This window comes from Lytechinus pictus, chromosome 10 (assembly GCF_037042905.1).
Source record: "Lytechinus pictus isolate F3 Inbred chromosome 10, Lp3.0, whole genome shotgun sequence".
NCBI lineage: Eukaryota > Metazoa > Echinodermata > Echinoidea > Temnopleuroida > Toxopneustidae > Lytechinus > Lytechinus pictus.
Window position 1 is genome coordinate 21,440,148 of NC_087254.1, and position 24,760 is coordinate 21,464,907.

Sequence of the window (24,760 nt, forward strand, 5' to 3'; positions counted from 1 at the left end):
GATAGCTCTGGGGAACCTTGATTTAAGCTACGCCTACCATTGTTCTCTTCATCCATTTCTTTACAATATTTAAATAAAAAGAGTTGCCAAAGCTGTTGTACATGTATAACTTTACACATTTGTATACGTTCCCCCTACGTGTACTGTATCAAAGCAATAGCTTTGATCCAGCTGAAGCATGGCGGCTTGTCATTGTTCGAAACCCACCTTCACCCGACAAAGGAAATTATAATTGGTATAGTGTCGAAAATTTGTCTATCTGACGGTCAATCGGATCGGGGTCGCCCTAGCCACTAACCCGTCTCTGTGGTCTAGTGGTTAAGGCACCGGCGTTCAAAGCTGGGGGCCCGGGTTCGATTCCCGGCAGAGACATTTTTTCGGCATTACCAATTTTTCCAAAGGGTAGATAGCTCTGGGGAACCTTGATTTAAGCTACGCCTACCATTGTTCTCTTCATCCATTTCTTTACAATATTTAAATAAAAAGAGTTGCCAAAGCTGTTGTACATGTATAACTTTACACATTTGTATACGTTCCCCCTACGTGTACTGTATCAAAGCAATAGCTTTGATCCAGCTGAAGCATGGCGGCTTGTCATTGTTCGAAACCCACCTTCACCCGACAAAGGAAATTATAATTGGTATAGTGTCGAAAATTTGTCTATCTGACGGTCAATCGGATCGGGGTCGCCCTAGCCACTAACCCGTCTCTGTGGTCTAGTGGTTAAGGCACCGGCGTTCAAAGCTGGGGGCCCGGGTTCGATTCCCGGCAGAGACATTTTTTCGGCATTACCAATTTTTCCAAAGGGTAGATAGCTCTGGGGAACCTTGATTTAAGCTACGCCTACCATTGTTCTCTTCATCCATTTCTTTACAATATTTAAATAAAGAGTTGCCAAAGCTGTTGTACATGTATAACTTTACACATATATATATATATATATATATATATATATATATATATATATATATATATATATATATATATATATATATACAGTGCGTCCCAGAAAAAACGAAACCGAGATTTAGCGATGATTTATCATAACTTCATCATATATAAAATAGACAAATGACCTACCAATGTAAAGCTTAGAATCTCCTCTTTCATCTGGTATTACTTAGATTATTCCTCATTCACGCATAATTGAGCAAAAACAATTCGAAGAGAGGATGCCAAAAACTCATTTGGCGGGGGGTATCTGAATTTCAAAAAGAAAATCACATGAATAAAAAGTTCAATATCTTCTCTTTTCTTTGATACCTAAATCACAGAAAATGGTCAAGTAGTAAAAAAGTTATGATCCCTCGAAACAATGCTTGTATTTCCATAATTTCATTAAATAAACGTGTTTTCACCGGTTTCCCACTGAAGCTATCGCACGGTAACAAAAGACTTAATGCATGGCTGATCGTCAACAAAACGGAGTGTCGAGTGAGTTTGAACGCTAGCCTGTAAAACCTCTTCATTTTATGAAATAATTGAAATTCAAGCCTTATTTCAAATAACCAGAACTTTGTTATTTCTTGACCATTTTCTGTAATTGAGGTATCAAATTAAAGAGCAGATATTGAACTTTTTAAAAATGTGGTTTTCTTTTTAAAACCCAGATACGGCCCGCCAAGTGACTTTTTGGTATCCCCTTTTCAAATTGTTTTTGCTCACTCATGCGTGAATGAGAAATAAGCTAAGTAATTTCAGACGAAAGAGGAGATTCTAAGCTTTAAAATGGTAGGTCATTTGTCTATTGTATTTGCGATTAAGTTATGATAAATCATCGATAAATCTCGGTTTCGTTTTTTGTGGGACGCACTGTATATAGAGGGCCCCCACCAAATCCAACTAGCTTCAGCGTCCTGATGAGCCGCCTGTGATCGAGGCGCGAAACCATTGGTAGACCAGGGCCCCGTTGCATAAAACTTTTGCCGGAGTTTTTTACGGCAAAAAATCAGGAAACTACGGCAAAAAAAAAATTGCCGGAGTTTTCCATTGCATAAAACTTTGCCAGAGTTTTTTACGGCAAAACTTTTAAAAAACTCCGGCAAATCAAGTGGGGTTTTGCCGTAGCTCCTGTACCAACGGCAAAGTCCTAAAAACTCCGGCAAAACTATTTCAAGGCAGCTGCTCAGGATATGTCCCAAGTACCATATACAGTATTCACCTGTCTACGGCTTCAAGAATAATTAGAAGGGTGACATAAGCCTTGTATAGGCTACGCAATAAGGTAATTACAGAAAATTTCATTTAATTTAGTAAAAATAGGGCCTAGGAAGATCTAGATTTTAAGTGAAGTGGGGGGAATAATAGGTTGTGGTTTAATTTTTTAAAATTTATCAACCCTGTGACAGCTCAATAATAAAAATCTTCTAAGATAGAATCTAATTCTAGTTTAAGTAAATCTTAATGATTATAGTGTTTTTGAAAAGTTATGCTGTGAATAGAGCGATGCAGTTGGACTAAACCCTTTAAATTACTAAAAACATAAGGCTTTAAAGTTGAACTTGAACTTAGGCAGTCTGCTCTTTTTCTTTGCTACCGTGACCTTTATTGTCAGAGCCTCCGGCTGGCGAGTTGGCCGCTGGTTCAACCTCTATGCGATATGCGACGATGTGTTGTTGGTGTACAGTTGTACCTCCTAAGCCGCCTCTTTTTTTGCTGTTTTTTACCATTTAACCATCTTTGTAAATCCAAATATTTACAAGTTCTGTAAGACATACCAAGAAATACTACCCTAAATCAACTGAAATACTCAGAAGTATGAGCTAACTTTATTTTAACGATTGAACAGACTTGTACTGCAAGTTCAATTTTACGAGGAAAACTTGAATAGCAGTCAATACGGCCTAGTCCCACACTTGCAAAAATAAGTTGGAACTTCAAAGTAAGATTAGGACGCGCTCATTGGACATCTTAATTTCTCACCTTTGCCAGTCTCATTTTTCTTTAACAGGTCATAAAAACTGGGTGATGATTGAGAAGGAGGGGCATGCCGGAGGAGGTCTATCTTTCACTCAAAACAGACCTAACTTGTATTTTTCTTCCCCGTCGCTCGACTTGCTTCAATCCAAGACAGACGACGATCGAGCACGTAAACAAAAGGGGAAATGAAATATCCGACTGATATATTTATCAAAACTTACACTATATAGTACAGTGACCCGAAATTTGTGTGGATTCCTTTTTAATTTCACACTTGTGTCTACATAGTACATGTAAGTAAGAAAAACTAGCCATCATCGAAAATCCCTGAACGGGGACAACTGAGAGATGTTTTATTTTTTCTTTGTGGTTGCTTTATAAAAGCCAGGAATAAAACTCAATTATTGATAACCTCAATGATGGGACAAAACTGTCCCCGAACATCTAACATACAATGAGAGAGAGAAAGAGAGATAGCAAGAGGGGGATTATTCTGGAAGAGGGGGGGGGGGTAAACAGCCTAGGCCTACACATTATATTTACATTGGATGAAAATATGTATATCCAAATTATTTGACAAGGAACAAATAATTAAATTCATCAATTCAATCACACCACCCCTCCTCAATGCCATTATTCAAAACATTATATTGTTAGAAAAAGTGGAGGAAAAGATTTTGAATCACATTTGTCCATAATATTTCAAAAAGGTTCTTTTTTGTTGTTGTTGCTTTCTTGGCAATGTTAAAAATATTTCCAAAATATCCAAATGAGCAATTTCATAAAACATAGATCCATAGTGTTGAAGGTGTGGCAATTATATGGGGGGGGGGGGGGGGCGAATAAGACTTAATGTTTTGCTTGGTAATATTTTATGGAACAATCAATAATATTTTCCTTTATGGGCCAACAGGGATGGTGCAATTGTATTTTTATATTCGGAGGCCAACCTAAAGGTTAAATCATTTTTTTTCTACTGTCAATTAAAATATCAGTCACACAAATCATACATCTCTTTCTTAATAATTCTCCTTTCTTTTTCTTCCTCTTCTCTCTCCCTTTCTCCATTTTAAACAATTTAATTCTGAATTATATATTTAAAATAATTAAATTTGCAATTGAGAATGGGGAACACTTATCACTTAAGAACAGTTTTCTTCTCTCAATTAAGTTACGATCACACAACTCAGATGTCTCTTTCTTAATACTTTCATTCTTTTTCTATCTCTTTCTCTCGCAATTTATCCTCTTTTAAACAATTTATTTCTCATAGAATTATACATTTAAAATAATTTTATTTGCAAGCGAGAATAGGGAAAAACTTATCACTTATTAAGAACAGTTTTCTTTTCTCAATTAAATTACGATCACACAACTCAGACGTCTCTTTCTTAATACTTTCTTTCTTTTTCTATCTCTTCTCTCGCAATTTATCCTCTTTTAAACAATTCATTTCTCATTGAATTATACATTTAAAATAATTTTATTCGCAATCACTTATTAAGAACAGTGACAGTCAAAAGAACTCGTTATGAACCATTATAATACTTTGAATTTAATTGAAAATAATTTTTATCAAGTCATATTTTAATTTCAATGCTAACAGTATCCCATACCCTTATATGCGTATTGAAAGATGTGATTGAATGTTGACAAGGTCCCTTTTCTTTTAAATCAACATAAAAGTACCATTGGAAAACGTTTTGCAGATGGCGAATTGCAAGGCATCCTGTTGGGCAATGCAGGATATAGATTGGAACTATGGCTAATGACACCAGTGTGAGATCCACAAACAATGCTGACAGATCATATAACAGACTTGCAATATGAACATGTATAAATAAACTTTAAAACTGTTCTTGCACAGGGATTCCCATCAAGATTTCAGAACCTAAATTTTTATTTTGCATTGCAAGGCATTTGTTCAAATTCTACCGCAGTATTGAATGAATAACATTATCTTCTATCTACTGAGATGAGAATAAAGTTCAAGTTTAACTTTCTCAATCCTGAAGAATGTAGTCTTTGTCATTTTTTTGTTCAAAATTATGAGGCAATGACATCAACAACTTATGTCTAGGTCACATTTGCCAGCCGGTGGCATTATGGCGAGTCAAAATCAGCCATTTTACTCATCCTTGTACCAGCTTCATGTAGGTGGTTTGTATAGTAATACATAAAACGACTGATTTCGACTAGCCGTAAGGCCACCAAATGTGACCATGGTATCTCATTTTCATATTACTTGCTAAAATATATGCTTTCTGAAATTTCCAAAGTTCAAGGTGATTTACTTCATTTTCTAAAACAATATTCAACAGGTTTCCAGTAAAAAAAAAATGCAGAGAAAGTTGCATTGTTTAATGTTACTACTGATTTCCATTAACAAACTGCTGCAAACAATTGTGGATAATTACAAAAATCAACATGGATGATTTTAAATGTTTGCAGCAGAGCTTGCTGCATTCTGAGCGTCTCCTGCTGAACTTGCTGCAGATCCATGCTCCTGGTACTTGGTGTGCTGGTCATAACAGGAAGAGCACCTTCTCTTCTCTTATGCTGGGTGTCATCTTGGTGTCCTAAAAATCAACTAGACCCCATCTACCCTGGATGTCAATGGTGCCCCGGGAACAGCTTGAGGTTCCGCCTCAACCACCTTTTCCTCCTCTGGCTTCCCCATGTCCAGAAGCAGGCTGCCTTATGTGAAAGCTGCACATCAAGAAAATAATTTTTGACTTAACTTTAATTACATCTTCAAACCATTCCGCATTGATTTTTTTTTAATTGACTTACTATGATTCAACATTTTTATTTCATTTTGGAAATCTTAAATCATTTACCAACTCTGAACAAAAATCCCTCAATCTGGCAATAGTAGTTGAAGCTACTTACTATTCCTTGCAGAAATTTTCATGAGGAAAGAAGAACTATCCCCGTTAAAATTCAGATTTAATTAATTCAAAATGAATGATAGGAATTCTATGGGTTAGGGATAATTATTCTAGCTTTAACAAAGTGCAGTAATACCAATGCCACAATTATAAATGTTCTCCATGCAAACAGGGATCACAGCAGAAGGATCTTAAAAAAAAACTATGAAGGGTGATTTTGACTCGCCTCACCCCAGGCGCAGATCCAGGAATTTCCAAAAGGAGGGGCACTTTTGTCCAGAAAATGTTGACAACCCCCAAAAAACTGGTCATCACTTGCATATATACACAGTACTTTCAACAATTTTTTGGGGGGTGTACCCCCCCCCCAGATCTGTGCCTACCCCCCCCCCCCCACAAACACAGGGGATCTAGGCCAAAGAAGAATCTGTCAATAACAAATTTTGAAGTCACTACACACAGAACTGTTCAGTTATGAAGTTTTCCACAAATGCAGCAATTTAATTACTGAATGACTGAAATAGACAAAGAATAATACTTGTTTTTTAATTAGTATTTAGCCGTGACACCAATCCTTAACCCGTTGAGGATCATGGGGGTACATTTGTAAGTTTAGAAATTTATGCATCCGCCATTGCAACATCAAAAGATAAAAATATTAAACACACAAATTTGCCAACGATCTCTGGTGAATTTTTACATTTGACCTAACCTGATCATTGTCACTCCCAAATATATATTTGCCAAGTTGAAGTTGAACCATCAAAGGGTTCTTTATTTATCACAGGAACGATGTATATTCAGGTGACCTTGATACCCTCAAAATAATTAAAGTATAATCAATCCTACATGCATTCTTGGACAAAGTTTAAAATCAAACAGTTCTTTACTTATCAGAATAATTTAAGAAAGACAGGATGGCCAGACAACCCCAAAACCTGTCCTCGGACCCACCTCTGATGGGTGGATGTAAAAAATTTATAGATATTTTGGATTAGTTGCATGACAATTACAACAAAATAAAATTTAAGAGATAGTGATCTTTAATTCTTCTTGATGCATATAAAATATATTCTTTACTCTTATAAATAAAAATACATACCAGTCTTTGTCTGATTCCTAGCATAATCATTCACTCTTTTGTTAGATCACTCCAAGACCGCCTCAGGTTGGAGGCAGTCCGACCTGGGCAGCCAATAGCATCTCCACACAGGCTCTCTGTCTGGTTTCTGCAAACCTTTATTTAAAATGCAAACACAAACAAATCATAAAATAGGTATATGCTATATATTAATTGAAAAGACACTCTGCACTTTGTCAAGATTGTCTAAATTTATTTGACAAAAATCTCATTTCATGGCATGTAATTAATATTATTTATCTACTTTGTAAGTTATCAAAATTTAAAATTGCAATCTATTAATGTAACTAGAGTTCAAATCAGGAATTTATAAGAAAGATGTGTTGTACTCTTTCAGTTTTATTCCATGAAAATCTAAATCAAAACTTGTAATTGTAAGAAAATAAGATTTCATCATTTCCAATGGACATATCAAAGAAAAAAAAATCAAAATCAATAATAATTTTCAAAGAATTGCAAGAGGTAATTAAATGAACTTAACTATTATTGATTCAGGGCTACACAATCACTAGCATAGCCAGGTGAGATTAGGTACATTTTCTAATTTTTTTTTTTTTGGGGGGGGAGGGGGGTTGTATAAATTTAATAATCAACATGAGGATTCTTACTCATTTCAAATATGCCTGAAACAAATTTTTTTCTTTCTATTCAAGAAGACGAAACCTTTTTTAAAAATTGTATTTTATAACTACTTTATGTTCGACATTATCAGGCAGTAATGACTTCTTCTTCATGAATATTCTTTTCACTTTGAGAAACTTTGCATCGAGATTACCAACATAAAATATAAGCCTGTCTATAAATACTTAAAATGGTAGCAATTAGAATTTTGGCTAATTTGAAATTAAGCTGTATATCTTACCCTTTTACATGGTGATTGCTAACCAACAGCCTTGTGTGGTTTCTTCTCAAAAAGTCACACATGCACTTGAGTTGCTCCAGTGTATATACCTCAACTATTTAAGCTGTTAGATATTGAATGAGAAAATAAATAATCCTATTAGAGAGTCACAAATTAAGACTAGATAAAGTCACACAAATATTTGCATTGAGATTACTTTCAGTATAAATTATTAAATGAATATATACTAATATGTTTGTGCCGGTGAATTAAACCATTACTAGGATAGGACATTTTGATGGTTGATTCCAATTGTTGGACTTATTACAGTGATTCAAACTTAACAGAAAAAAATTAGCTCAGTACAAACTGGAAAAAAATATTTGGATTGATCATTGAAATTCCCTTTCAGATGATAAATAACCTAAAGGGATTTGTTCATTTCTTCAACATAATTTAGATATGCAAATTTATATGAACTTAGAATATCCAAATTCCAAAACTGCAATTTTTTAATCATTTTTTATTTTCTATCTTAATCAAATAATCAATGATGTTATGTGCAATTGAGACCAAAATCAAAATTCTAGCCCCTTAAAAAACATAGTAATGCATGTTAAATACTAACAATACAACAATCCCATAGTCTCCATTCAGCCCCAAAATAACATTATATATATGATTTGTTTCTCTGCAAGAATTTTTTAATGAAGGATTTTCAAGATTTTTACTTTAGTGGTCATCAGATCATTAATTTCAATGAATTCAATTAATTGAAATAAATTGCAGTGTTGGATTATAACAAGCTTTAAATTGAGACCAATTTTTAATCTCTAGCCACTGTATAGATTCACGTTCACTGGCGTACATTTTTTTTTGGGGGGGAGAGACTATGGACCCTCTAAAATTTTCAAAAACAAAATAAAGGGGATAACAAAAATTTCGATTTTTTTTTTTTTTTTTTTTTTTTTTTTTTTTTTGTATTTAAAAAAAATGTTAAAATTTTTGATTGCTCAGTTTTTATTAAAAAGATTTGCCCCCTACGCCATTGTCAGTGTCAGGCCCCCTCTAAATTTTTGGCACATTACGCCAAGTACTGTTCATGATCATGATGTCGCAAAATCATGTGGGGTCACCTATAGCAGATCCAGGGAAAGGGGGTCAATTGGTACGACTGCCTCCCTCCCCCCCCCCCTATTTTATTTCAAATTTTTAAGGGAGAAATTAAAGCCACCATTCAGAGTTGTCAAAATTTTTGGATCGCAGCACTGCACTGTAGGCCCTAGTGCCAATTCGCGCCCTGTACTGTAGTACTGTACTAAGTAAAGACACAGGCTCTAGATCTGCACCTGGTACAAGAGAGTCTATGCGCCAACCATTAATCTAGCTCTACAGCTACGCACCTTTTTTAAGGGCCTACGTAATACTAATAATAGAACATGTACCTCACTCAGCCTCAGGGGCTTCACGGTGGAGACCTCAAACTGACTGACTGAAGTCTCAACAGTGACGGTGGTCCAAAGTTTGCAACTTTGGCTTTGCATTCAATTCAATTCTAACATGAAAAATTGATTTGAACATGAAATTTTTATTTAATGATACTAATCATAATGTAGAATGTGTGATCATAGCAAGAGAAATACGATAAATCGATAAATAAGCTTTCCAAACGTGTCGATGCAGTTGGTGGTTTCAGCTGTTGGCGCACCAAGTGCGACCAGCGCGGTCACATCACCATGCCGAAGCTCCGGCGGCAATAGACATGGCCGAGACGCAGACCCCGCAGGCGCTTGCGACACAAAAATGGAACGATTCAAACGTGTTAAAAAATCGTGAATCTCACTTTCACGGTGCGAGCACGGATTCAAAACAATACACATATATTTTTGCAACTAATTAATCGACCTATAATGATAAAAATAGCAAATATCAACACATTTCATTTAAAAAATATCAAGCTTACCGTTCTATGGAGTCTCCATGATTTTTTCAGCAGCCGCAGATACCGATCGCGATATCGGGGTTCATCCTCGTTCAAGTTTATTCAGTCTTAAAAAACTCTGGCAACTTAAAAAACTCTGGCAAAAGTTTGCCAGAGTTTTTTTGCCATGAAATTTTGACCGAATTTGAAACTCTGGCAAAAAACTAAGGTTTTTGCCATATAAAAACTATGGCAAAAATAAGTCTGGCAAAAGTTTTATGCAACGGGGCCCTGAGGTGAGGAAAATTTCTACAACGCTCTGCTTCAGTTGAAACATCGAGCACTTCCCTGAACTTGATACATCCCAATTTAATTTGTATATATATATATATATATATATATATTTATATACATATAGTGTGTGAAAGAAATGGATGAAGAGAACAATGGTAGGCGTAGGTTAAAGACCCTGACCGGTGTAAAAACAGTCATATATCAAAATAAAGGTAATGATTCATACAATACGAATATACCAAAAATATTACATATATCTCCTTCCATTTCTGACAAATATTAAATAAAAATCAAAGAAACTGCTCCTCCAAAGTACGCTTCGATTGAGCACCCCCACGTCGCCTGGAAATGATGACGTCACGTTGTGTCAGGAGGGTTGTGATTCCATAGGTTTGTGTACAAAAGCATTGGGTATTTTCTTCCATTTCCATGTTATGAATCCAGTTTTTTTTTTCGTTTTCAGATGAAAATGGCACTCAAAATTATTCACTGTTCAAATTGTTGTAAACCTACAACTATTCACTACCTTTTTTGTGATTTCTTTGTTTGGCTCTTATTGGGCCTAAATTGCTATGTCAGGAAAAGTTGTTATACATAATCTAAATGCAGATAGAATTGAAATCTGCGCCAAATAAGCAGGAAATAAAATATGGCAAAAACTAGTTCAAAACTGTAGATTTCATAAATTCAAGCTTGTGGGTAAAAATATATGTGATATCCCTCTGTGATAGAAGTGAAGAGAATGAAATGCGTTATCTGGAAAGCAAAAAATCACCCAGTTTTTCTGTGTACAAACCTATGGAATCACGACGCTTCTTACACAACGTGACGTCACGGTCTCGAGGCAGGTGAAAAGCACAATAAAGCCTATTTTCTAAGCGGGGTTCGAAGCCCGATAATTGGAATATTCACAAGCAAAATACTCAGCTGGGAAGCGGTGAAAATGCATAAAGCATACCTTGCTGTATTTAATAGCTTATAAGCTTTCGATTGGTATATAATTTATCAATTTCATTTTCGGGTCCGGTCTGGATCTTTAAATCAAGGTTCCCCAGAGCTATCTACCCTTTTTGGAAAAATTGGTGATGCCGAAAAAATGTCTCTGCCGGGAATCGAACCCGGGCCCCCAGCTTGGAACGCCGGTGCCTTAACCACTAGACCACAGAGACGGGTTAGTGGCTAGCGCGACCCCGATCCAATTGACCGTCAGATAGACAGATTTTCGACACCATACCAATTATAATTTCCTTTGTCGGGTGAAGGTGGGTTTTGAACAATGACAAGCCGCCATGCCTCAGCTGGATCAAAGCTATTGCTTTGATACAGTACACGTATATATATATATATATATATATATATATATAAATGTGTAAAGTTATACATGTACAACAGCTTTGGCAACTCATTTTTTTAAATATTGTAAAGAAATGGATGAAGAGAACAATGGTAGGCGTAGCTTAAATCAAGGTTCCCCAGAGCTATCTACCCTTTGGTAGATAGCTATATATATATATATATATATATATATATATATGTAGTGTGATGATAAGTTTACTTCTACCAATCGCTGTTGAGTTGTGAATATTAAACATAATGAGATGAGGCGAGGCCAACTCAACAGATGACGCAGGACACCATTATTTGCTTTAGCTTTCGTCTTTTAATTGAGACTTCGTCAGAAGCGTCTGAAAAATATAAGGAGATACAACATCCAAGTTTGTTTTGCACATCAATGAATTATCACCAAGTTGAATATATTCCATAATGACAAATTAATGAATGAACAGATAAATCAATTAATGAATAATAAATAATTAATTCAATTAAAATAATAATGATATAAATGAAAAAGACATACCTGTAATTACAGACTATTGTGATAGTTAAGTATGACCGTATCCTATCTCGTTCTTTAGGAAAGTGGCAAAAATTGCAAAAAGAAAACATTGGTTGCTGGTTAGTGAAAGCGCAAAGCGCAAAGCGCATTGGTAATGCGCATAAAATTTATGTCACAATGAGTATGAATATGAGTATGAATATATATATATATATATATAAGGGGAAAAATTACAGCAAACGTGTAACAAGAGCATGTGCATGTCAAGGTAGGTAGATGAAGATATAAGTGGGATAGATGGGGAAAGGAAATCTCAGGTAGGATCTGAATAGGAATATGAAGGGATGTTTTGTTCAAAATGAAGTCAATGTAACAAAGCAAGGGTAGAGGGTCCAAAGAACAATGCATTTACACAGAAAGAGAAAGACCCTCATTGGCAAATGATGTATTTTAACTTATACCAAAGATTATATGTTTCATATAGTACAGTTCAAAGTTTGTACTGCGTGTAGCACAAAAAAATGTTAAATGACACTCTAGGTGGGTATGATATTGAATTTACAACATTATATTTTCTATATGTTTACAATAGTAAACAATTTTCTACAGCTTGATTAAATTTTATGTGATATGGTCCAATTATCACAAGGATATGAACATTTTAAACCTCTCCATCCAAGTTTAGGACAAGAATTGTCCGTCGAGCTCTCCTTAAAGCAGACATCCGAACAATTGTATCGATTGAAGCATTAAAAAAGTATTTAAAATCCTTTGTTTTCTTCTTACTTTTGTTTAATATGTTAATGTAATTTGATATGACCATACACACCCACACAATCAAACATTCTTTGTAATCCCTCCATCCCTCTGCGCCTCGGAATAGTTTATTAGATAGATGGCGCATAATGAATGCTGTGTTTATTATTATTATTATTATTAATATTACATGCCTGCGCCTTCTCGGGCATCAATTTGAAATCAGATCAACTAGCCATAATTTAGTACAGAAAAATGGTGTATCAAAAAATAACATGCTTATGAAAAGAATAAACAAAATTAATTTAGATATATACTTAAACTATACCAATATTTTTTTACTGAGAAGATTGCCAAGTCAGATTATTGTCATTATATATTTAAGAAATTATGTTCATTCAACAGCCTCTAATGAGATGTGATTAAGTAATGACAACATATATTTTGTTTACTTTGAAATAACATAAATTATATTCTTACCTTGTAATCACATCTTCGTAAAGGGGTTGAATATAATTTTCCAACATTTCCTCCTTATTCAAGGTTGAGAAAATTGGTGAGGACTTTGTACAAGAACTAAAGAAATTAGAACCACTAAATCTTGTATGCACTGGTATGTAGTCAACCTTTGTGTTAATTATATTTGGGGGTTCAAATAGTACTATTCAGGAGGACCATCGTGGGCCAGCAATGGTTTTCATGTAACTTGATGAACTGAAAATGTGCCTGGAAAATCGCAATTAATCTTATTACTTTTTCTTTAACCTCCATTAAAAAAAAATGTTTTCGATTGATCTCTGTATCATGAATTGTTAAAAACTTTATTAAGGACTAATTCTCATATTGAACTATCAGATGCAATTTTGTGGCATGCTCAACCTTAACACATACCATGCATACGATAGTCAAACATACTATCCAACATTTCCATTACATCTCTATATTCGATTAAAGATTATTTCTTAATATGTATTCATAATTTATTTTTTACCAAGTCAGAACTTATAAACAATATCTATTTCAGTCTTCAAAGTAGGTCTAGTTCTGCTAGTTAATATTTGACCCTGGTCAAGAGAACACTGACAACATCAACAAAGAAAATGAAAGCAATATTCATTCGACATCAAAGAGTTTTTATGAAACGTTTGAAATCACTTTTGGTTAAACGATTGAAAAATATTATCACATTTATAGATCAGTTCGTAGTTACCTCATGTACAATGTGACCTGTCATTTATTTCATTATGATAGACAGATTTCAAAGCAAGATATTACGTAAGCATGCCTTACATAGCAAGATTAAGAAATTGAATAGACCAGGTGACTAGAATAGCACATCAATAAACACTATGAACAAGGTATTTGTTGCATTTCTACTTTTGAATGCATATTATAGCATGTTGTCAAACTGAGAAATTCCAGTCGTTCGTGGACGCGTTGTTGTATTTGTGGATGTAAATGAAAAACACAATTCAAAAGAATATATGAATAATAAAGACATCAAAGTAGGTGATTATCTCATTAAGTTTTAAACCACTATGTCACTTTACTACCAATGACCTTCCTCTGATCATGCGCAGCGTGGAACCACGAACTGGCTTATTGAGACTGAACAGAGGCTAGATGTTTTTTCTTTGTTATCTAGTCATGACTATGAAATGTGAATGAAAGGTTATAGCATCGGTTTACGAAGACAATATTCATACAAATACCTTGTTTAATGAAATAAAAGAGAAAAACAGAGAATTACAGTGAAATTGCGCAAAGATTATGATAGATTTTCATATAAAATTTGTCAAATTCTATTTGCCTAATGTTTGTAGTGATTGTATGTGTTGGAACATACCTATAAGGGTCGCTGCCCTATTTTCTACACACAGGGACATAAAGTCAGGTTAAATATGTTCATATTCGGGCTTTCGCCGTATTTTTTGGAGAAATTGAAAACAAAACATTTTTGGAAAGGTTATTGCATGAGGATTCAGAATAATAATGTTTCCATTTGCACCGTGACCTATATGGCCGCCATCTTGGATTTTTCAAAATGGCCGCCAAAAATAGGGTTTTCGACAATATCTCAGCTTCCAAGTAACCTAGAATCATGATTTTGACACCTAAACCACCATTTCTGAGGTCAAGGAATCTATTGTTAACAATATAATCAATTTCAATAAAGGAATAAAATAATTTTTATGATATTTTCTGTCCTTTTCTACGTATTTCCAGACTCGAACTCATATTAAAGTCCAAATTAAGTATTCCAAGTTAAGCAACCTGAATATACCTTTCAATAAGGGAGATGTTAAACCAGTGTGTCATACATGCTTTTTCTAATCATTTATCATGTATTTCATGTTACGTGATCAAGGTCAAAAGTCACTTAGGTCACTGAACTTTGACCTTGTTTGGGTAAATCTTAACCAAGGTTAAATATTTTGAAAGGTCATAATAACCTTAGAGAGGACATGGGTAAGAAAGTACCATAGATCATCTTGCATGAGTTTCAAGTCACATGATCAAGGTCAAGAGTCAGTTAGGGTTAATGCACTTTGACCATGCTGTGATTTCTCTACCCAAAATTTAAGCATTGCTAAGAATTTGATTTTTCAAGCTAGGCCTAATTTTTGCAAGTCCCTATTCTATAAAACTCCCATATAATGTTCATCAAGTACCAGCAAATGGACAAATGACTTTCAGTTCTCCATGTGAACGTCAGTGGTCAATGGGGGTCAACATTGAAGAAATTAAAACGAGATTAGATTAGATTGTAGATTTCCAACAAGTTTGAATTTATCAATCAGTATTGAGTTAAAGATGTATATAACGATTAACAGGTATCTGTAATTCAATTACTATGATTTCAGGTTACTGGGTCAAGGTCAAGGGTCATTTCAGATCTATTAATATGGATAAGAACGTATATTTTGCTCATAATCTTTAAATATTTCATCACAGTAAATGAAACTTTTATAAGATATTTTTGGATCACAAATGTTATCAAATGAAAGGAAAATTTTCAGTCAAGGTAAAAGGTCACTTGAGGTCAATGAACTTTGGATGTAAGAAAAAATCATTAATCTTACATGAATGGTTTTTTGTTTTTTAAGTCAGCACTGGTGCTATATTGAGTTATTTAGTGCAGGTGATGCTGCCAGCAGTGTTCCACTTTGTTTAAGTTGAAAACAATATTCCCCAAAATAACATTTGACCTCCTACTGACCTGAAATTTCATTCATCAATTTACTTGATAACTTTTTTTCATGAAATATGTCCTTCCACTTTCAAAGTTATGTTAACACTTTAAAACCTCACATTGGTTAAGACTTTAATGTTGATACCACGAACATGGTCAAAGTTCATTAACCCTTAATGATCTTTGGCCTTGAGCATGGGACAGCCTGAAACTCATAGAAGTAGATCAGTGATACTTCATTACCCATAACATGTTGTGGTATCAACATTTCAATCTTAACCAAGGATTATTTTTTTGAAATGTCATCACAACTCTGAAAGTACAAGGATATATTTCATGAATATTACATATAATAGTTATCAAGTGGGCATGTCACCAAATCGACTGGCTCGTCTGGTCACTTAGATTACTTAGAGACCATCAATGGTCATTTGGTGTCAATAAATTGTTGTCAACTTACTAAGTTAAATTTTGACAGATCGCCTGACCTAGAAAAGAACTACCCTACTTGTAAGATTAATATTTATTTTCTTTTAAGAAAAGAGATAACCAGATTTATTTGATAATAAAGTTTATTAACTTCAAATTACATTTGACCTTGACTTAAAACATTCTTTTCATTTCATATCATTTGTGATATCAAATATATCGGTTGATGCAAACAGGTTTCATTTATTGTTATTAAGTATTTTTTCAGGTTATTAACAAAATATTAATTCTTATCCCAGTTAATTGATGTGACATGACCTTTGACCTTGTACCAGTAAAATGAAATTATTCTCGTCTTTTCCCATCTCATTTCTGATATCTTATATCCGTTATATGCATGTTTATCCTGACTAATAATTTCAAAAATTGGTCTAAAAAAAATCCTACCCTTTTTAAACATATTTTAATTGAGTTGACCCCCAATTAACCTTTGACCTTCGCTTAGTAACCCGCAAGTCATTCATCGATTTACTGATTAGGAATCAAATGCATGTCACCGGAATCAGAAACCCCCGTTTTACCGACTGAGCTATCGGGCCTCTTTTGAGACATGAAAGATTTTTTTTTTCCAAGTCTTCACCTCACCCTATTTTATTCACTCTTCTGTCTCCTCTTATTTTTCTCATTTTTTCTCCTCTCTTTCCCCGTTTTTCGGGGGGAGCCAGGCCTTTCCCTGGATCCGCCTTTGCCCTGTCGGCGGATGGTAAATGGTTTTTTTTTTCTCTCGCGAGCTGATCTGAACCACAAATCAGGAGTAGTACTGCAACAAGTCGGCAATGATACATAGAGTCACCGTAGAGGTCTAGTGCCAGTAGACCATTATGGTTATAAGATGAAATTAATATGCCTATTGGACTAAATGATGATTGGACGAGATGGTGATTGGACCTATTGGTGATTGGACCCATGGCAACGATACCAAATGGTTGTTAGCCGAAATGGGTTTAGACAAAGTGATAGCGAACCAACTGAAGTCAGACCAAATGGAACATGGACGAAATGAGAGTAGTCCAAGTGGTTATTAGACCAATTGGCTATTAGACCAAAAGGTAATAGACGTGGTGATATTGGACAAAGTGGATATTGGACCAATTGAAAAAAAAATACAATAAGACTAAATGGTAATAAACAAAACAGCTAGTAGACCAACTGGCTATTAGACGAGATGGTAATTAGACGAACTGGTTATTGGACTATGTTGATAGTTGTTGACTAACTAATGGTAGACGAAATAATATCAGACCATGCGATAGTGGGAAAAGGCAGTAGACGAAATGGCAATAAACCGAGAAATATCCATACAAAGAGTAATCCTGATTTCCAAATCTCTTTCTCTTGTCTCAAAATACTTAGTGAAAGCATATTTTATATCTTATCTGTAGCTCGAGTCCTGAAGAAAATACCGCTGCGACATTATGCGTTGCGACATGTGACATTATGCGTTGACACTTTGCTGCGACATTATGAGTTGCGACATGTGACGTTATGCGTTAAGCCCCTTTCACAATTGACGTACGACCACTTGCGACCTTTTGGTCGTGCGACAGGCTGCAACAGGCATCAATCGCCAGTCATCTCATAATATCGCACAGAGGCTTTCACAGTTGCAACAGCTGTCGTACAACAAAAACAACCAGTAGAACCCGTTGCACGAGGAAGTCGCTTATGATCCTATTGTGCTCGTGCGATCACATGCGAGTGTTGCACGAGGGATTGCGAGGGGAACGGTCGCACACAACGGTAGTGCAATGTTGTAAGCCGTCGCGATCGGTCTTGCAACAGTCTTATGGCCCATCATATTATCGCACCCAGTCGCAAGACAGGTCTCTGTACATGTAGGTCGCTAGCACATGTGCAAGTGTTGTACGACATCCAGTCGAGTAAATGCGACTACTTAGTTGTGCCACCTCTCGCACCAAGTCGTGCAACGTTGAACAACACTCCCACGATGATCGCCCGACCGATGGTACGACCCCGGATACGAGCTGATGCGAGTGAATCGGTCGTATTTGATCGCGTTCGGATTTTGAACATGTTCAAAGTTCAGATGTGACCAGTCACGACCACCTCGAGTTCGTGCAACCGTATACAACGACTGCGAGTGCTCGCAAGTCACCAAGAGATCGATCGTGCAACAGCAGGAAAAAACTGTTGCAGGCGGTCGTAAACTGGTCGGATGTCAATTGTGAAAGGGGCTGTACGGTCGCATACATGCGAATGCAACGGTAGTGGAATGTTGTAAGCCGTAATTTCGATCGGTCTTGCAACAGTCTTATATTATGGCAACCAGTCGCAAGACTGGTCTCTGTAGGTATCTAGCGCATGTGCAAGTGTTGTACGACCTCCAGTCGACTAAATGCGACTATACGTAGTTGTGTCACCTCTCGCACCAAGTCGTACAACGTTGAACAACACTCACACGATGATCGCCCGACCGATGGTACGACCTGATGCGAGTAAATCAATCGTATTTGATCGCGTTTGGATTTTGAACATGTTCAAATTCAGATGCGACCAGTCACGACCACCTCCGACCACCTCAAATTCGTGCGTTCGTCTACAACCACTGCGAGTGCTCGCAAGACACCAAGAGATCGATCGTGCAACAACAAGAAAAAACTGTTGCAGGCGGTCGTAAACAGGTCGTACGTCAATTGTGAAAGGGGCTTTAGAAAAACTACGACATTATGCGTTGCTGCGACATTATGCGTTGGTGCGACATTATCGGTTGTAACAGGCCCCACCTTCCACACCTCGCGCAAATCGGACTCTAAAGTACTATATAGTACACATATAGTGTCGGGGCAAAAAGGACATCCTTGAGAAAACATTTTGATTTTGTTTTATCATCCCCGCATATTTGACCCTAAACACGTATATTTTCCCGAGCGAAATAGATACCCTTTTTTCAATATTTTTGTGTTTTTGACACCCTTATCACGTTACGTATGTAACGTGCCCTATCTTGAAAAAGACATCCTTTTTACGTGTTTTTTTGGTCGCGCATGGTATCCACTCGTCAATGTAAGTGCCCCCCCCCCCCGGGATCGAGATATGCATCGTGTTCGATCATGATTACACCCCACCCCTGAAATGCCGGCACATCACGTTATAACTGCACATTTTGGTAACAAAAAAAATCCTGTCAGGGATAGGTGCACTATCGGCACAAATGTTACAAATTTCTTTAACCAAAATGTGCCTTAACATATCGTTAAAACACATTTAAGTAAATTGCACATTTTGGTAATTTATCAAAATGTGAAGTAACAGGGACAATCTTAGGTATTTTTCAAAATCCTCGCACATGGATGAACTCACATTTGTAGACGATCCCCCTTTGCACACTTAATGCATGAGTCGCTCTGCCTTTGAAATCTGTCTTCGCAATCTACTCGACACAGTCTCTGCACATAATGGGCGTCCCCTGAATTACTCTGGCCATGCACGGATGCTCTTCTACAAAAGAAACAAAAACAACATACAAGTTCCTTTTGTTATTGAAAGGTGACACGTGGATTTCGAAGCGAACACGCCCTACATTCAACCGCAGTTTTTCTACTAATCTTACGAAGGGTATACTAGTCGAAATAGATAGAGATTTGTCTCCTGAATGAGTTGTTATTTTTGACGTTGATGTGAATGCGCTGGGACCCTCTCCCTCTACACTGAAAATGGCGCGAATGATATATTTTGCTTTTCTCGTGATCGTCTGCGCAGTGTCGGTGTCTTCATCACCAGCAGAACTAGAGCTGACCAAAGAGAAGGTAGGGTACCAGTCCGAGACAGGTTGGAAATCACTTCAGCCAGGCAATAACCGTATGGGTCTATCCCCGCAATCGGTAGGCCATATAAGTTTTCATTTTTGCTTTGCTCTGTTTGTATGCAACTGTACTGGCGTAAGTTATGGTCATGGGCCTGGGGCAATGGACTACAAAAAAACTTCACTACCTAGAAAAAGGGGGAAAAAAGAAAAGAAAGGGAAAAGGAAATAGGGTTGAAAGTAGTATATCTATTTCTGAATATTATGTCAAATATATTAAAGTTGTGTAAAAAGGTACTTTTGTTCCATACGCCATTTTCTGGCACCTCTAAATTTTTGACTCATTACGCTATTACGCTATGTGCAACTTACCCTAGAGGACTCCGTGATAACATTTTCTTTAATGATTTTGATATTGTCATTGTAATGACAATATCAAAATCATGAAAATATCGATCATCACGGAGTCCTCTAGGCTATGTGAAACTGTATACCATTACAAGTATTACTTACATTTCTCAATGATATTTTGTCTTCAGGGGCACATTCAAAATAGACGCGATCATTATTAAAAAAAAAACGATGTGTAGATCGATATATCTCTTATCTAATTTACTTTCACAGCCCGCAACTATATTGCTGTACACACGCGCGACCACTGCAGACCACCTGTTTTAGAAACCCTAAAACAAGTTTTATCCATTGGTCAAATATATACCCCATTCAAGTATTTTCGCGTGGATTTTTTTTTTACAATTTTGCCCCCTCAACAAGTATAACTCCTAGAAATGCCCCCACTACCATCCTTTTTGCCCGATTCTGGCCTTTTTGACACACGCGCGTGATGGGTCATGATCAGCATATACTACCCTTTTTATGCAGTTTTTTTTCGTCGCGCGAGTGTACAGCAGCACTGAGTGCCCCCCGGTTTACTATGTTGCATTTTCTGAAAAGGGGTGTGATCCCCTCCCCCAATGTTAAATAATTCGTCTCTATCCTGCCAACTCGACTTCCTCATTCAAAAGTTATTTTTATAGACTTAATGTACACAATGAAAATGAAATTTCAAAGTGACTTAATGATGCTAATTGTAATTATTATCTAATAACTTTTTTTTTAGAAAGTCAAAAAGGGGCCTAAGCTTTCGATTCTAGCAGAATCTTCGTCGGAGGCAAAATGACAAACATATAAAGTGGAACAACCATAATATAGACCACAAACAAGCTGTTTTTTAGAGAGCTTCATTAACCCCTCCAGGGTTTACTGAGTTTCTAAAGTAAATTTAATTTCACGTAATTCATTAATCACTTTGTGTGCATATGCCTACATAACATAAATAACACAATAGTTTTTTTTTATAGAAATTTGTCTGATTGATAAAATTTAATGCGAATGTTACACCATGTGAATTGCGAAAGCATTCCAGAGATTCGTAAATCGGGTTTTTATATACCATGTAAACCTGTAAACATATTAGGCCTAGGCCTATCTCTTATTTTTTTAAACAACCCCAAAGTTGGTTAAGATATGAAGCTGTTGATTAAAATAGTCCAAATTCATTTTTGATATAATTTTGTCGCGGTGTTAATCAAGTTTCATATTTGAACCAATGTATAAGTTCGTTGTAAATATTCTGAGAGGGTAATATAAATCCATCTAAGAGCTCATTTGGATTGCACCCTATGCAATTTTAATTCATTTGAATTTGGCTAGAGTGAAGTAAAGACAAGCATGTACATGTGCAACTATTTTCATATGATAGACCTACTGACAATGTCGTGTGATATACTTGACGTCGATTTCAGGAATGTCTCTCTTTAAAACTTTATTCAAACAAAAAGTGTTGGCTTATGTTGTTTATTTTCATTTGGTTTATGAGGGATTTGACTTCAATTCAATTATTTTGCAGGCTTAATATCGAGTCGATCCATTCAAATTACCAACTAACATGCGTTACAAAAATATGGAAAACTACCTAAATTGATGTGTCTGGGTTGGGGATTCATTTTTTTTAATGTAATCATCCATTATTTTAGGAAATATTCTTATCCTTTCATCGTCAGATAAGAGAAAAAGGTCGTATGTTATTCTCCAGCTTCCGTCAGAGATCCAAAACCTTACTAACGATGAAACTTGAAGAATGGAAGTCTGCTGGCAGGCTTGAAGAGAATGAAGATGTTGCGGAGAAATATCGACATGTTGAGAAGGAAGCCGAATATGAAATCAAACAGCGCATCGTCGATGCCGTAAGTAAATATGTAATTTTACACCTCGAGAGTGTTTCTGTGATCATCATTAGCAAAATGTTAGAATGTATTGTAATTTTGAAACCTGAATCTGATAGCATATTGGGGAAATTATAAACAGTAGCAATTTGAAGCGAGTGAGCAAATAATTTGACCATTTGAAACGTAATCTAAAGTTGCGACTGATAATTGTAATCCTCATCATTCTCCCCCACTCCTCGTTTTTCTCCTCCTTCTTCCTCCTTTTTTTTTTTTTTTTTTTTTTCTTTTTTCTTCTCCTTTTTCTTCTTCTTCTTTTACTTCTTCTTTTTCCTTTCCTTCTTCCTTTACTTCTTTTACTTTTACTTCTTCTTCTTTTACTTCTTCATCATCATCTTCTCCTTCTTTCTCTTCATCTTCTTCTCATCATGATCAAATTATTCTTCTCACCTTCTCTCCCCCCCCCCCCCCATATACTCCTCTCTATCTGCCTTTCACTTACCTCCCCCATTCTCACCTACAGATGAATGGAGATGAACCAGTGGTTGATCCCGATATCCCCCGTCAATCCGAGGAGGTCACTGCTTTATTCATGAGGGCGCTCTTTGCTTCAACGTATGCCGAGCAGACAAGTAAAGAAGATGACATGATGCGAATACTCAAAAGCATTTTAGAAAACGAAGAGCATTGATTCATTGAAAAGTACTACGCGTATATGAATACAATGAGCTTTTGTTTTTGTTTTATAATCAGAGTGACAAACTTAGATTTTGAAAATAGTAATCAGTGTCGTAAAAAAAAATATTGAAATGCAACGTGCGAAAATGAGTGGTGTCCATTTTCAAAATTAGCGAAAAAAATTTCATTAACCGTTAGTAATTGCCGTTTTATGCGTAAACCTTGATCTTAAATTATCAAACTTACTTGAAAAGTCGAACCGAATTGAGTTGAATATTCTCTCCAATTAAACCTGCCAAAATCATGCTGTTAATTTATTGCAATACAAATGATACCAAAATATGAGCTGTTTATTTACACCATGCGTGACATTTGTCGAAGAGTGAAACCTTGCTGCAAAATTACTGAATGAAATTATTTTGTTTCAAGCAGGGGCCGCGGAACCGGAAAGGGGTGCTGCGGGTACTTCAGCCCCCACACCTTTATCCAAAACTGTGTACAAAAACATATAAATTACCATCTGAATATGATTTTTCGCATGGTCAGCCCCCTCCCCCCATTTTCAAAACCGTTCCGCGGCCCCTGTCAAGTTGACGATTGGTCTGTTGCTTCGTAATTATTTAAGACATTTGAACTTTTTTCCCATGGAAATTCACTCAAATATCTCGAGCGCTATAGTGTATTTATGTTTTCTCTTTTAAAAATTTCTACATTTGTGTATTTTCATCTTTCCGGTGTGGAGAATGGATGGGAATGGAAATAGTTTTTAGTCTTATTATTTTGTAAATTGATTTCTATGATAGTTTTAATGGTAATTTATTTTACTGGCATTTATATAATAAGTCCCGTCACCTATTATGTATTCAGGATTTCGTACAACCTGTCCACTTGCCTACAACCTGTCACTGTTATAACTGTACATTATCATACATGAAAAGCCATTTATGATGAGTAGAACTAGTACTGCTAACAAAGTACAAAACATATAAATCTTCCAATTCGTTTTATTCCCTTTATGTGTCACGTTAATTTAATTAGTTGATCTAGGCCTACTATATTACAACGGATTTTTTTTTTTCAATTTCAGTTTCCTCTTTTTCATTCTTCATTTAAATATTATGGATATAGATATAAATATGTATATTCATATGTAGATATAGATACATAACTTATTTACATCAATGTTATCAATTACATGCATTGATGTGTTGTCATATGATATATTATAGAGGAGACATGGAATATCTGGTGCAATTTGTCATCTTTTTAATTACTTATTTGCATTATATTATCACAATTTGCTGTTTGCTGTTTTGTTTGCAGTATATCATTTTAAATTGTTAAGTAAAGTGTTAGGTAATAGATGCATCATATCAAGTCAAAGTGCTCATTTCATATCATTGTTAACAGTTGACAAATATTTGTGAATGAAATAAATGAATTTCGTATTTTAAATCTTTTACATGTTTATGTTTTGCCTACAACTTTTACAGAAAACTACATTCTGTGTGGACTATTAATTACTGACCAGATTGAATTTTTAAATGGAAACCGAGAAACGAATAAAGGAAAAGAACTGTTTCTATTGAAAATGAATGCTGCTAGTAGTATAGATGATATAATTGACGATAATTGATGGTGGTGGGGGTGGTTGTGGTGATGCATGGACCTGTCCACGGAGGATTATTCACTGTTACTGGGGGTGCAGTGACAATGCTCAGCACCCCCAGTAACAATAGAATAATCCTCCGTGGGCCCTGTGGTGATGACGATGATGGTGGTGGTGATGACGATGGTGGTAGTGACAATGAC

The 24,760-nt window shown here is 35.8% G+C and overlaps 1 protein-coding gene, 1 long non-coding RNA gene and 1 other non-coding gene across 4 annotated transcripts; 1 reads left to right on the forward strand and 2 right to left on the reverse strand.

Annotated features, from left to right (window-relative positions):
- Window positions 1-4,445: 4,445 nt before the first annotated feature.
- Window positions 4,446-9,803, reverse strand: LOC135155858 (uncharacterized). Its single transcript, XR_010294981.1, has 4 exons — window positions 9,756-9,803; window positions 7,814-7,916; window positions 6,913-7,047; window positions 4,446-5,628 (listed from the first exon to the last, which is right to left on the reverse strand). It is a non-coding gene; the product is annotated as an uncharacterized LOC135155858 (long non-coding RNA).
- Window positions 9,804-11,104: 1,301 nt separating this feature from the next.
- On the reverse strand, window positions 11,105-11,176 carry TRNAG-UCC (transfer RNA glycine (anticodon UCC)). Its single transcript has one exon. It is a non-coding gene; the product is annotated as a tRNA-Gly (tRNA).
- Window positions 11,177-19,745: 8,569 nt separating this feature from the next.
- On the forward strand, window positions 19,746-24,403 carry LOC129269269 (uncharacterized). Of its 2 annotated transcripts, none has more exons than XM_054906744.2 (3): window positions 19,746-20,049; window positions 22,109-22,291; window positions 22,794-24,403. In XM_054906744.2, the coding sequence occupies exons 1-3, from the start codon at window positions 19,957-19,959 to the stop codon at window positions 22,959-22,961; spliced, it is 444 nt and encodes a 147-aa protein (XP_054762719.1). In that variant the 5' UTR covers window positions 19,746-19,956; the 3' UTR covers window positions 22,962-24,403. The 2 variants fall into 2 exon arrangements, with proteins under 2 accessions (XP_054762719.1, XP_054762718.1); XM_054906743.2 differs by having other exon boundaries at window positions 19,766-20,124.
- Window positions 24,404-24,760: the final 357 nt, after the last annotated feature.

What these genes read in the sequence shown, in the direction of transcription:
- LOC129269269 (XM_054906743.2), top strand. Translation starts at nt 19,957, where the DNA reads ATGGCGCGAATGATATATTTTGCTTTTCTCGTGATCGTCTGCGCAGTG. An exon ending in TGGGTCTATCCCCGCAATCG is followed by an intron (nt 20,125 to 22,108) that starts GTAGGCCATATA and finishes TTTCATCGTCAG; the next exon opens with ATAAGAGAAAAAGGTCGTAT. An exon ending in AACAGCGCATCGTCGATGCC is followed by an intron (nt 22,292 to 22,793) that starts GTAAGTAAATAT and finishes TCTCACCTACAG; the next exon opens with ATGAATGGAGATGAACCAGT.